Source organism: Amaranthus tricolor, chromosome 11, assembly GCF_026212465.1.
Source record: "Amaranthus tricolor cultivar Red isolate AtriRed21 chromosome 11, ASM2621246v1, whole genome shotgun sequence".
Lineage (NCBI taxonomy): Eukaryota > Viridiplantae > Streptophyta > Magnoliopsida > Caryophyllales > Amaranthaceae > Amaranthus > Amaranthus tricolor.
Window position 1 is genome coordinate 15145858 of NC_080057.1, and position 14276 is coordinate 15160133.

The 14276-nt window shown below is 34.7% G+C and overlaps 1 protein-coding gene across 1 annotated transcript; it reads left to right on the plus strand.

Moving 5' to 3' along the window:
- Positions 1–11568: 11568 nt before the first annotated feature.
- LOC130826538 (uncharacterized) lies at positions 11569–13250 on the plus strand. The gene is made up of 3 exons (XM_057692119.1): positions 11569–12414; positions 12571–12725; positions 12803–13250. The coding sequence occupies exons 1-3, from the start codon at positions 11569–11571 to the stop codon at positions 13248–13250; spliced, it is 1449 nt and encodes a 482-aa protein (XP_057548102.1).
- Positions 13251–14276: the final 1026 nt, after the last annotated feature.

The following is a 14276-nucleotide window of genomic DNA, read 5'->3' on the forward strand; positions in this document are numbered from 1 at the left end:
GTAGTCCTTGGTTGTACAAAGAGAATTGTTGGCCTTGGAGGATTAAAACTCCTAGTCTTTCAATTCAAGATTCACCTTACAAACATTGTTCTGTTTGTGTGAATCATATCACTGTTTCGTGTGTGTTTGGGCTTGTTTGGTTGTTACATTGTGTGGATTTTAAGACTAGTTTGAATCTTCACATTACATTGAAGATTTCCAACCCAAACACGCATCACCTTGTCTTTCATCTTTTACTTCCTCATATTTCAAAAACTCTAGGTTATTAAAATTTCATTGTGCACCAAGCTCTATGCTCAATAAATTCAAACAAAATTCCAGTGATTCTGGTAAGTTAAATGGGGGAATTAGTGATGAATTTGGTGAATCATATGAAAAAAGCTCTTTTTTCTATTATTCTGGGTGAAAACTCGTTATCTTGGCATGTAAACTCAAAACTCGGGCTACAAACTCAAAAATCACTCGTGATAAACGCTATTCCCCGGTATAAAATGACTAAATCGGCCGAAAAGCCTGGACCACGATTTCGATAAACTCTAAAGACCATTGTGGATAGAAATAAAATCTTTTATGGACACGACCTCCTTAGAAAGGACATCTAAGTTATTACTTAAAGATCCTAGTTCTTTATATGCATCCACAAACGCGCATTGAAAATTGTCTTCGCTATCCATTCCCCTTTAGTCTCCTTCTCAAATCCTAGTCGTATTAGAGCCTCTATCCTAACAATGCAAGAGACTTCTTAATTTACATCGTTTTCCAAAGGAACAGATAAATGATCAAATAAGAGGGCTTTATTGAGATGTGTTCATAAAGTTGTTCGTCGTTCGTAAAATTAGGTCAAGTAAGCCAATGGCTAGACTTGTAATGACTTTGTCTATGATTTTGAGATTCAGATTAGTCACCATCTCTTTTAAATTGACTTTAGAAAAAAAAAAAAATCGGTTGATAATAGAATGAAGAAATTTCCCTTTAATATTAAAAGAAGTGTGAGTAGGGTTCTTTTTAGTCTGGTGTCCTAGGAGAAAAAAAACACATTCTTTATTGCCGTCAATAGTTATATGATTGTTGATTCTTTCACAATTTAGGATTTTGGAGAGTGATATGTGATTAGGTTGATAAATGTATCCTTAGCATTTGTATTTTCTTAAATAATGAAATCATGATCTTATAATCACATGGTGAGATTGAATTAAAATAAATAGGTAGATAAAAATGGTAAACAACTTTGTTGAGGTCGATTATTTTCCAAAGCGTAGAACTCTTCAACTTTTGGATGTAGTAGAAATTAAAGGTTTTTAAAAAACTTTAGATCTAAAGAATCAAATAATTGCTAAAATCTTATTTTAGTATGAACTATAAAAGAGATTTATGTCAAGAGGAGAAGTGAACCGTACAAGTGAACAAGATTTTTAGGGTGAAATCGCCATGGATTTTCTTTCTATGAGTTTTTAACATCTTTGATCAATAAGTTTGTTTCTAAATTATCTTGATTGTTTGTTTCATTAACTTAGACCTCTTCCATAACTTTCCTTTCGCCCTTGAATTGTATTTAGATTTTATTTCACTACCTTTGCTAAATGAGATTTTTCATTTATCCATAGAGAAGATAGAAAGACATTTGGAGAAATAAATCTTAAAATGTACGAAGAGTGATGTTGATGGTCTTAGAAGATTGAATATTTGAAGTAAAAAAAAGAGAAGATATACTTAAATGGGGTTTATAAATTGATTTTTTAGAGGAGAGAAGATGTACTTGATTTTGGGATATTAAATCTTTCAGTCTGGTTTGTAACTTCATCAACATATTCAACTGAAGCAAAATCAGTATTTTTAGGATACCAAAAACTTTAGTCCTTAGTTCCATTCAAATATCTAAAATTTCTTGAACTGTTGTTAGGTGTAATTCTTTTGGATCCAATAAAATTTTTCACACAACGAAGTGCTAAATATTATATCAAGATGGATGGAAGTCAAATATAGGAGTGAGTCTATCATACCTCTGTATGTTTGTTGATCTACGGACTTACCGTTAATATACTTAGATTCAATAATGTCGAACTCATAGGAGTCCTAGCCTCCTTGGCTTATTCCATGTTTTACTTCTTTAGGAGATCACGTGTATATTTCCTTCATTAACAATGATTCTATTTTGGTTTCATGTATTTGCAACCCAAATAAAAATATAAGTTCTCCCATTATGCTAATCTCAAATTCTTTGCACAAAATGTTTGAGAATTCTTGGCAAAGAGTTGTGTTCTTATTACCAAACTGTACATCATCTATATGGAGCTTGTTTTAAACCATAAAATGTTTTATTTAACTTGAAAACATGGAAGATTTTCATCTTCAAAACTTGGATTGTGATTGCCATAAACTTCTTCATTCAAATACTAATTTAGAAACACACATTTTACATATCTACTCAAAATAATTAAATATGCATTAATGATGTAAAATCCAATAAAATGCAAATATAATCCATTCTAACAATAGGAGCATACATTTCATCGTAATTAATAGCTTCCTCTTGATTAGAACCTTAACTAATTATCTAGCCTTGTTTCGAATTACCTTACTATCTTCATTGCGCTTATTCAAGACCTATTTTGTCCAAATTAACTAGATTCCACAGTTTCTTTCCTTCCAACTCATTGATTCTAAGACACTACGATCCAAAAGTAGAAGAGCGATTTAGATCTTAAGTAGGATGGTAAAATGGTAGGTTTGTTTGATCATACCACAATCAAGAATATTGGTGATAGAATTATAACACGATTCTACAATTCTACGATCCAACAATTTGATATTACAAAGATAGTCTCAATTATAGTTTATTTTATATTTTAGATTTACTTTTTACTTACATATAAATATAATTTAAAAAGATATCATTTTTACGATTATTAAAATTCATTTAATTACTTGTTCGCAGTTTATAAATGATTATTAAAAGTAATTCTTTTAATCAAATAAAAGATGAAGTCAAATAAATCTTCATTTACTGTTCAAAACTTTAAACATGAACTAATGTGAATAATTAGACCCAATAATAAATCATCATATAACATAACAAAACATATTTGTAGAATCTTACGATCCTACGATCCCATGCTACTGATTTTGTTCATACCCCTTATCGATCCTAGGTAAGGTTTTGATTCGAATAACCATGCTCATTAATCTTGTGTTCTATACAAAATGCAAAAGCATAAAATAAATGTGAATGAATTTTAATATCGGATTTTGGATCTGTTAAGATACTCTCAATAGGATGAGATGCAAGTTTGAACTATCTTTTCATGAGTATTGGAGTAGACATTGCTGAAGTAGTTCGTTAAGATTATTTCGTAACACCTGAAGATTCAGGTTGAACTTAAGTTACAGATTCAGTCTTGCAGCGCGGGTTCAAGACTACTGACTAATTCAATGCTTTCATCATCTTCTTCAAAATGTCAAACCCAGTAGTAAGCTTGTGGCTATGACCCATAACTTTAAATTTCGAATATCAAAACATGTGAGAGAAAATTCAGATTATTTGGGAAATGATTCAACATTATCACAAATTCTTACTTGAGACCGTATTTTGTAAAGACGGCTCTTCAAAGTCCAGCCCAAATCTAATTTATGTTAATTTAAAAAAAATGTTGAAAACAAAGCACGCGTGTTAAGGGAAATGTGAAAAGTTACATAATATATTTGGAGTTATAACATTGGGGTTATACCAGCATATATTTGGGGTTATAAGTTCAAATATATTATGTTATAATCCCAAATAAATTATGTTATAACCCCTAAATATATGTTGGTATAATACCAAATGTAATATGTTATAACCCCAAATATATTATGTGACTTTTCACATTCTACTTAACGCACGCATTTTGATTTCAGCAGTAGTTTTTTTTTAAATTAATATAAATCAGATTTGGATTGTACTTTTGAGAGCCGTTTTTATAAAAGACGGTCTCTCAAGAGAGGGTTTTTATAAAAGACGGTCTCTCAAGAGAGCACCTGCAACATTATTTAGGGTGATTGGATGTTGGCTTTTACTTTAGTTTTTTGGTGTGACTTTTAGTTTGTTGCTTGGTCAAACAACTAAAATAATGTTTGGTAAATGGCTTTTAAGACAGTTAAAAAGTTAGCTTTTAAACCAAAATAAAAGTTACTTGAATTACTTTTTTTGTTGGTTTTTAGCTTATTGATCCATTTTTTTCTGTAATAAAATGTCAATAGCCAATACTTAAATTTACCAAATATCTCCATAAATAGCTGGCGATTCTAACTTGTTCAAAAGCCAACAAAAACAACCTAACATTTTCAACTGATTAAACAAACCAATTAAAAAATTAACAGCCAACAACTAATTGCCAAACACACCTTTACCAAAAAAATTCAAGAAATTGTAGGGACTACAACCTAGACATCCCTTGAAAGGTATAGAGAGATAGTACCAATTAGTCAAGTGATTGGTCGGTGAAAGGCTGAAGCATGAAAGGAACATTGACACTGTGCGTAGCAAGGCCTTTCAGAGTTGATGTTCACATTGGGCTTAGCCGTTTCCATACATTTTGACTACCACACGTTTTTCCTTGGGTCCATTTTTATTTAATGGTACGGCCCTTGTTAAAATTGGCCCACTTCGCTATCCTAATATCTTCTGAGTCCCCGTTAATCTCAACGAAAAAGCAAATATATCTTCTGAATGATGTCAAAATAGTTGACTGTTATTTTACACATTTGGTGGGGTCTAATTAGTTGCTACTTTTTACATGCACTATACTAAATGAAAGGAATTTCGAAAAACTTGCGAGAGATGGTTTAATATTGAGACTAGACCTGGGAAAACGGTCAGTCGGTCGGGTTTTGGGTCGGATCAATTTTGGTCGGGTCATTTTCGGGTCGGGTCAGTTTCGGATCAGGTCAGTTTCAGGTCGGATCACTCTGGGTTTCGGTTAGGTTCGGATTGACCCAACGGGTTACCATAAAACATTAGAATATCCAATCGACTAATTCAACATAAAAAAAAATCATTAAAATGTCTAAAAAAAATCATTAGAGAAATCACATGTACGATTTTCAAAAAATAGTTGGTATGTCATGTTCATTTAAGTGCAAGAAAAATTGGGGAATTAATACTTATTTTGAAAGACTTGTAAGATACGCGCTTTATAAAAGTTATTTTGTTTATTATAATTGTAACGTTAGATAAAAATGACGTTAAAATTATCTTCACAATTTTCATGTTGGAAAGATATACAACTAACTAAGTACTTATTTCGTCTTATAAGATATGCGTTTTATAATTTAGGGTAGCGACATTCGTTTTTTGAAAAGCTCATTCAAACGTGCGAAACGTTCGTATAAATTATATTGATTTGCTTACTGAAATGTAGAAGAATTAAAAACTCATTTGACTGATTTAACAAGATACATGTATTCAATTAAGATGATTATAACATCCTGTTTTTAAAGAAAAATAATTACGATGGCTAAAAAGACGTTAAATACGTGTTTTTTGAGATCTATTGATGAGTTTTAGGGTTCAAGTGATATACACAATATGTTGAGATACTTTGAAAACTAAAATTTTATTTGAAATGAATTCTAACATTGAAATTACTCTAAAAATTGATATTAAATCTGTCAAAACAGGTCGGTTTCCGGTCGGGTCATTTTCGATCGGGTAATTATCGGGTCGGTCATGTTTCGAATTAAGTCGCTTTCGGGTCGGTCGGGTTCGGGTTTTGTCGGGTCGGGTCCCGAGTTCATTTTCGGGTCGGATTAAATTTTCCCAGGTCCAATTGAGACTGTCCATATGGACATGCCTAAAAGTCAAAATTGAAAATTAAAAATGGTTTAAATTTCAGAAATTAAAGAACAAAAATATAAAATTTTGATCTTAAAGTAAGTAATTTTTATCTTTAAGATATTAATTTTAACTTAACGTAAACCCTAAATAGATCAATTAAATAACAAATTTTAATTTTGACATAAAAGTGATCAATTTTGTCCTAAAAGTGATTAATTTTGACATTATACTGATTAAATTCTACTTACTAGTTTATTCCATTAAATAAATCAATTAGTTTAAAGTATTCAAATTTGACTTTAAATTGATCAATTCCGACTTTAAAGGGATCGATTATAAACAAAGTGGTCAATCAAATTATCAGATATACTTTTTAAAGAAATTAATTAAAATTTTCGTTTTTAATCTAAAAGTAATCAATTTTGACATGAACGTGATCAATTTTTACTTACAAGTTTAGAACTTCAAATGAATCAATTTTTTAAAGTCTTCAATGCCGACGTTAAAGTGATCAATTCAGACCTTAAAGTGATAAATTATATCAAATTAAAACATCAGTTATAACTAATAAAGAAATCAATTTTGACCTTAAAGTTATCAATTATGACTTTAAATACATCAATTATAGATAGCGTATTGGAAAAAACTATAATTAGGCAGATTTGAGTTATTGGTCTCATATTGAGACGGTGGCTCGCAAGATAAGCTAAAGGAATTTAGCCAATGACCATTCTAGAGCCGAGAGACTCTTTGACCACACTCTCCTCTATGGGTATGAGTTGCGTTCTTTTTTCCCTCCCCAGACCCTAACCTTAGTTTTCTATGAGCAGGATATACTGGGTATGATGATGATGATGATGATGATAATGATGATGATGAATTTAGCTGATGATCTGAGAGACGGTCTCTCAGGCCCAGCCCATTAAAGCTTATTACCTACTTACCATATTCTTAATGCCTACTTACATCGTCATTAATTCCTACTAACATCATCCTTAATGCCTACTTACCTTATCCCTAATGTCTATTTACAATATCCTTAATGCCTATGTCGTTAAATGCTACTTATAGTATCCTTAATGTCTACTTACGTCATCCTTAATGCCTACTTACATCATTCTTAATGCCTACTTACCGTATCCTTAATGCCTACTTATAATATCCGTAATTTCTACTTACACTATCCTTAAATGCCTACTTACAGTATCCTTAATGCCTACTTATCATATCCCTAGTCCCCACTTACAATATCTCAAATACATACTTACAATATCCTTAATGTCTACTGAGTAAGCGTGTAGTACTTACAACATTGTAAATGCATACTTACAATATCCTTAATGCCCATTGAGTAAGCATGCAATACACACTCTATATTAGAGTTGTTCATGGGCGGGCTACCCGCCAGGCTTGATCCACTCGGCTTGAAAACGGGTGGGCTTGGACATCGTTTTCAAGAAAAATTAAAATTTGGACGAGTAATACTGATAAATCCTATTTTGATTCCTTTTATGCGTGTTATTTATTATGTTTCTTTGCGGTGTTTGTTACATCTCAAATTCATTCTCTAGTGTTTACACCCTTTTTCAAGGGAAGCATGTGTTTGTTCGTATTTTGTAGGTTTTGGAGTGATAAATGGGTTCCACAAAGAAGAGATATGAAGGTTCGTTTATTCACCAATCATATAGGAGCTTGAGGATCTTAGAGCTCAAGATTTGATGATAGAGGAGGAAGGAAAGACAAGGTAGAGCATCGAGTTATTAGCGCAATTCTTTAATGAGGAAGATAATGATTTAAGCACTACCATTCCTTTTGAGAATAATTCTGTTGATGATCAGCTAATTTTGGGTTTCACTCTTATTGGATTATATACGGTCAAATCAGGGTAGCTATTGAGTTAAAGAATGATGAATGGGGAAGCAACTTTATTGATGACGATAATTTGAGAAGAATTTGGGACTTAAAAGTTCTAGGGGTGGTTCGTGATTTTGTATGAAGGAGTAGTCGGGATGTGGTTCCTACAAAGGATGCTATTAAGAGAAGAATTAATTTGGGTATAGATTGTTTTGAGGTTTGTTCCAATGAAATAGAAGATATACTTCATGTAGTTAGAAATTGTGTTTTTGTTAGAGAGGCTTGGGCTTGTACAAATCATGTTTTACCAATGGGTTGATTTAATGCTAATTTTTTTTGGGACTGGACATGTGCTATATTATATGCTTGTGACAGTAAAAAAGTTGCTTGGTGTGTTTGTTTCTCTTGGCACCATTGGGGTGCCATAAATGATAGAGTTTGGAGTGATATTTTGGTGGATGTTTAGTCTCTTTATCACAGGCATATGACGCATCTAAAAAGTCATGTGGTATGAAAGCTAATTCTTGGAATGCTTCAGCTCATGGAAGTTTAATGTAGATGCAACAAGCTTTAAATTGAAGGAATTAAAAGCCGCAATATCTGATGTTCATATTGGAGGTGGAGATTCAAGCATTATAGAAGAAAAGTCTTTGAAATTTGCAATGAGATAGGCTAATAATGGAGTGAAGTATGTATGTCTTGAGCTGGATGCATAAACAGTTTTTCAAGTTATGAAAAACTCTAAAACTGATATTTCAGAGTGGAGTTATTATTAATCATTGTAAAAATCATAGTGACAATTTTATGTCTTGTTCATTTTCTTTTGTCTCTTGAGTGGATGTTCTATGATATAACTGAAAGATTATCCTTCTTTCATCCAAGTGATTATTTTGAATGGAATGAAATGAAAAAAGTGTCTCCTTTTATCTAAATAAAATCAATTTTAATTTTAAAAATATTTAACAGTGAAAGATATTTTGTTCACATAAACAAAATTGTTTTTAAAATCTGACAACAAGAGAAGTAGAAAGGGCGAGTGAGGTGTTTTTTGTTTGGTGAAGGAGATAGTAGAGTTGGCAGGAGTTGATTTGTAAAACAATATAGTTTGTATTGTATTAAATATCTTATAATATCAAGTTTTATTTATATAGTTTATTGTATTTTTTATGTAACATATCATAGAATGAGGAACAGTACAAAACTTAATTTGGCTGCAAGTAAAAAAACAAAGAAAGTATAATGAATAGTATTTTTTATTTGTAAAATCTTATTAATTGCCCTTGAAATAAATATACTTCTCTAATTTTTTATGAATTTTATTTACAAACAATCACCTAAAACTATATTTAATTTTACTGAATATTAGCTCGATTGGTAGTTGGTATTAAATGGTAGGAATAGTAATGAAAATGTAATGTAGTTTTGGTAAGAATATCACTTGACAAATATAATAGTTATCCTGGTTCTCCTTCAACAATTTCTTTTTTTTCATAATTCATTCCAATTCATTCCAATTCATTTTGAAAATGAGGTATTATTTGGTAATAGAAAATAGTGAAATAAAAAAGTGATTTTAATCAAGTTTTATTACCATGAGAATAACATGATATATATCATATAAACTTACACTATAAATTATTCTTATTACCATAACTTAGTACCAATAATTAAATAGACCGTTCATAATCTGCCGAATCTCACACCAAGAAAATCTTACATAATTAAATTTTAATGCACCCCCAAAACTCTTTGAAATCCCCATTATTCTTAAAAAAAAAAAAAGAAAAAAAAAGCAACATCGTACCATGTAAATTCTTCCTGGAAACTCTAAAACTAGTCAGTGAAAATTAATTTAAAAAGATGGAGTATTGATGAAGCATTCCTAGATTCCTGTCTAAAATAACGCACTTGGTAGCACAATACAAAAACAATATCCAATAACTAACTTTTTTTTTTTTTTTTTTTTCATTTTGGCAGTAAGGACTAAAGTAGAAATCCCAGAAGTTTCTGCATGGCATTAAAGTTATTCCCCTGGGTACCCATAAAATTGATGCAATGACAATTGCCATGTAGAATAAAAAAGTCCGATCCCGTAGAGATATTAAAATTGTGTTGATAGAATTATAAGGGAAAAAAAATAAAAAAAATAAAAGTATTGCAAAGATAATACCGAAAGTTCTTAGCATGTTCAACATAAACTAACACATAGAGCCCTAAAAATTAGAATCGTCAATATTAAATTATATAGTATATTTTAAATGTTTAAAGATACAAATTTAATAGAAAAATATCACAAATTATATAATTGTACAGAGTCTTTAAAGAAATTTTCAATTTTTTCTCTGACCTTAAAATATAATTATTGACAAAACCCAGGCTCACAAACGGAGTAGCTGTCTGTACATAGAGGATAACCTAATTACGTTAATTAATTCAATAAACGAAAAGTTAGATTCTTTCTGATTAATTTATATAATTTTAATAGTACTATATAATGCTTAAGGACAAAACGAGGCATACATATCATTATAAGTTGTAAATAAAAATTATGTAAGTTCTCTTTATATTCACTTTCTAGCTAATTTTTTATTTATTTTATAATACAGAACATGTGTATTATTATGATCCTCAAGCAGATACCAAGCTCCCGTGTTTCCTTCACTTTTGATTTTCATTTTTAAAAAAATTGTTTTATTTTTGTAGAGAAGATTTTATAGAAGATTAAAAAGGTGTGATTTTTTTTGTAGAGAAGGTTTTAATTTAATTTAATTTATTTTATTTTATTTTAATTTTTATCACAAAATAAAATTTTATTAATTTAAAGGTGTGATGTTTTTGTAGAGAAGATTTTATAGAGAAATTAATTAAAAAGAAAAGAAAAGAACAGAGATGTTATTCGTAAAAAGTATAAGAATATTTAGTTACTTATAAAATGCAAGTGCTCGGACTAACTAAAATAATGGCATGGCCTGATGGCCATTTAGCTACTGATTAAATTACAGGAATTTATTAAGATGAAATTTTTATTAAAATATATAAATGTTATGGTAATATTTATTCTTTTATTAATTTATTTAATAATTAACGTTATATTACTTAAATACCCCTTGACCTTTCGGGTTGACTTTGACTTTCGGTCAACGGGCCTTCTTCTGGGTTTTCCATCTCCCTTGAATAGGCCCATGAATTAGTAACCTCTCAATGCCTTAAACTACCTTCCCGTAAAGCAACTTCCCATTCTTCCACAATGCATGGTCCTCCTCCCACTACTCCCATGTTAGTCCACTTCTCCTCAAAGATAACCTCCCCTTAATTGTATGGTAATCCTTCCTCCATGGGAATTGACTGCCCATGTCTTCCATGATCTTCAACTCCCACTCTCTGATGTAACTTCCCTTCCTCACCATTATAAATAGGGGCTACCATCAAGAGAGGAGGGGGCATCTGAAAATAATTCTCTTAAGTGTCCTTACTCATACCCTACCTCTTTAGCCTACCAAAAATTCTAATAACATCCACCACCGCATTTTCTTGTATTCAGTTTCTAATCACTTACTCCTTATTCTCATATTCACGTTCTAACTTGAGCGTCGGAGGGGTTTTCCGGGAGATCAACCCCCGGACAAGGCTAACGTGTTGTTTTGCAGGAATTCAAGTCACTTCCTCCCACGAGTAGCTCCTCTTGATCACACTTCTGCCTATCTCCAGGTATTTTAAGTGTCTTTTGCACTTCCTCGTTTCACTACCGAAACAGTTTGGCGCCGTCTGTGGGGAGAGCGATTGAACAAAAAGTCATGGCTCCTAAGAGAAATCCGACTCAAACAGCCACCGTGCATAGCACAGATACAGATACTTCTGCAGGTCACGCTAATAATCAAGCCGTGACTCGCCGTGATCTGGACATGCTAGCACAGAACCTCACGGCTGCTTTCTCTGAACAACTCCGCGCCGTCATGAATAATGCTCCTACTCAGCAACGAGTATTAGAAGACATGGCGGATCAAATAAAAAACTTGCGGGCACGAATCGAACCCCATCAGGAGATACCGAAGTCTCATGAATCTCAGGATGGGAACTCGAGGACGTCCCACTCCAGTAGACGCAATAAGAAGAGGCAGGAGAGATCTAGAACCTACCCGAGCCTCAGCAAAACAGATCTGCGGGATGGCGAATCTAAAACCGCCTCTCGAGATGTCCGCACCTTCCTAGAAAGTAAGAAACAAAAGACGTCTGAAAGCGTCCAATCATTGGTGGATAAAAGGAGGGAAGAAAGAAAGCAAGCCCAAGCCGCAGAGTCTAGCCGCCGCATCACCATGCCGCGGAATGAGGCCGACAAAAGTAGCCTTTCTGGAAAACTTGTACCCATAATCTCTCCATTGGCCCCGGTGATACTAAACACCCCCAGTAATGGGAAGATAAAGATTCCAAACATGGCGGCCTTCGATGGAACGTCCTGCCCGGAGGAACATCTGATGGCCTACAAAAACTTGATGTTGCTGTATACCAACGACCCGTTGTTGTGGTGCAAGTTCTTCCCGACTACTCTTACGGGAGTAGCACTGACATGGTATACCTCCCTTCCAGGAGGAAGTATACACAACTTTGCCCAACTGGAAGAGAAGTTCCTGGGCCACTTTATAGCTTCCAGGAGGCAGGAGAAATCAATTTTTCATCTACCCAGCATCACGCAATTAGAAGGAGAATCCATATCATCCTATCTAAAAAAGTTTCATGAGGCGGTGCTGGAGGTAACCGATTTGGAAGAATCGGTTGCATTAAACGCCCTGATCAACGGAATGAAGGCCCAACGGCTGAAGTTCCAGTTGGTCGAAAGTCAAGTGAAGACATACGCGGAGGCTATGAAGCAATGCCAAAGCTATGACACGGCCTCCGAAATATGTCAGGCCCATGATCCTAAGAAACGGAGGTCTGATAAGAAGGACCCCATTGTCAATCAATCCTCGAGAAACAGAGAGGAACAAGCATTGAGGAGGGAAAGAAACTACCCTCCATGTCGTCCGGAGCCCCGTCAGATATGGGGCCTCCACGATCCAGACATGTGTACGTCGCGGAAGGGGAAACAAGGACGCGGAGTATACTCGATGGAGGCAATGACCCGATGTTCAACCGCAACAGGAAAGACATATTCTATGCCATCCGCAAGGAATTGCCAACTCCGCTTCCTACTAACACCCCCTCCAACCGTCGCAACTTCAATCTGTGGTGTGACTACCACAAAGAACACGGCCACACTTTGGCCCAATGCCGTGAACTTAAACGTATCCTGCACCAATTGGCTGATGAAGGGAAACTGTCGAGGTTCATCAACAAGGGAGACTATGTAGCAAAAGAAGTCGAAAGAAAGCCGTGGCACCAAAAACGCAGATCCCCCGGGAGGGATGAGGCCAGGCGCGAAAGTTCCAATACTCAAGGGACTATCAACCTGATTTTCGGTGGATACACTGAGGAATATCCCACCATCCGCGCCGCAAGAGATAGCGTCCATACTCTGCTAAAGGGACCCCCAATGACCACATCCAGTGGGCCGGTCATGAAATTCGATGCTGCAACAACCACATACTGACCCTCTGGTGGTCACTTTGAAAATTGGGCAAATGAAAGTCAAAAGGATACTTGTAGATACCGGAAGTACGGCTGATCTTCTAACAATGGATTGCCTAAGGAAAATGCAGTTTGAAGAAAAACACTTGCAACCCCTCGATAAACCTTTGATCGGGTTTGGGGGAAACCAGGTCGTTCCACTGGGTACCATCGTACTACCCGTACGAGTAGGAGAGAAGGACAAAAGTAGAACGATGCCCATACGATTCACGGTTGTAGATCTCACATTCCCCTACAACGCCATCATGGGGCTTCCGCTCATCAACAAAATCAAAGCTGCAATCTTCCCTCATCAACTCTTGCTTCAGTTTGAGCGGGATGATGGGCAAGTGGGTATACTCAAAGGGGACCAAGTGACAGCTCGTCAATGTCTAGTGAGTACCCTCAAGCGAGAAACCTCCTCCACTCCCTCCAAAAGAAAGAGGGGAGACTCTTCAGCCGTCATGAGCGTGTATACAGACAACCCCAACGCCCACGGAAGGCCTCACCTAGTGGAACGGTATGAGGAGGTGGAGATGTTTGATGGGAAACAAATAAAAGTTGGAAAAAACCTCTCAGACGCAATCAAGACTGATCTCTTGGCCACCATCGCCGAGTTCCGCGATATCTTCGCTTTCTCCACGGAAGAGATGCCTGGTATCCCTACCCATATTACGTGTCATAAACTTGATATAAAGCCAGGTTATAAACCCGTGAAGCAAAAGCTGCGACATCAGGGAGGAGAGCGAATAGAGGCCGCCAAAGAGGAGGTGGAGAAGTTATTGAAGGTCGGATTCATAAAAGAATGCAAATATTCAGAGTGGCTCTCCAACATTGTTCTCGTCAAGAAATCCAACGGGAAGTGGAGAATGTGCGTCGATTTCACGGATCTAAACAAGGCATGCCCAAAAGACGACTACCCTCTCCCCAAGATAGATCGTTTGGTGGACTCCACAGCAGGACACGCCCTGTTGAGCTTCATGGATGCTAACGCAGGTTATCATCAAAT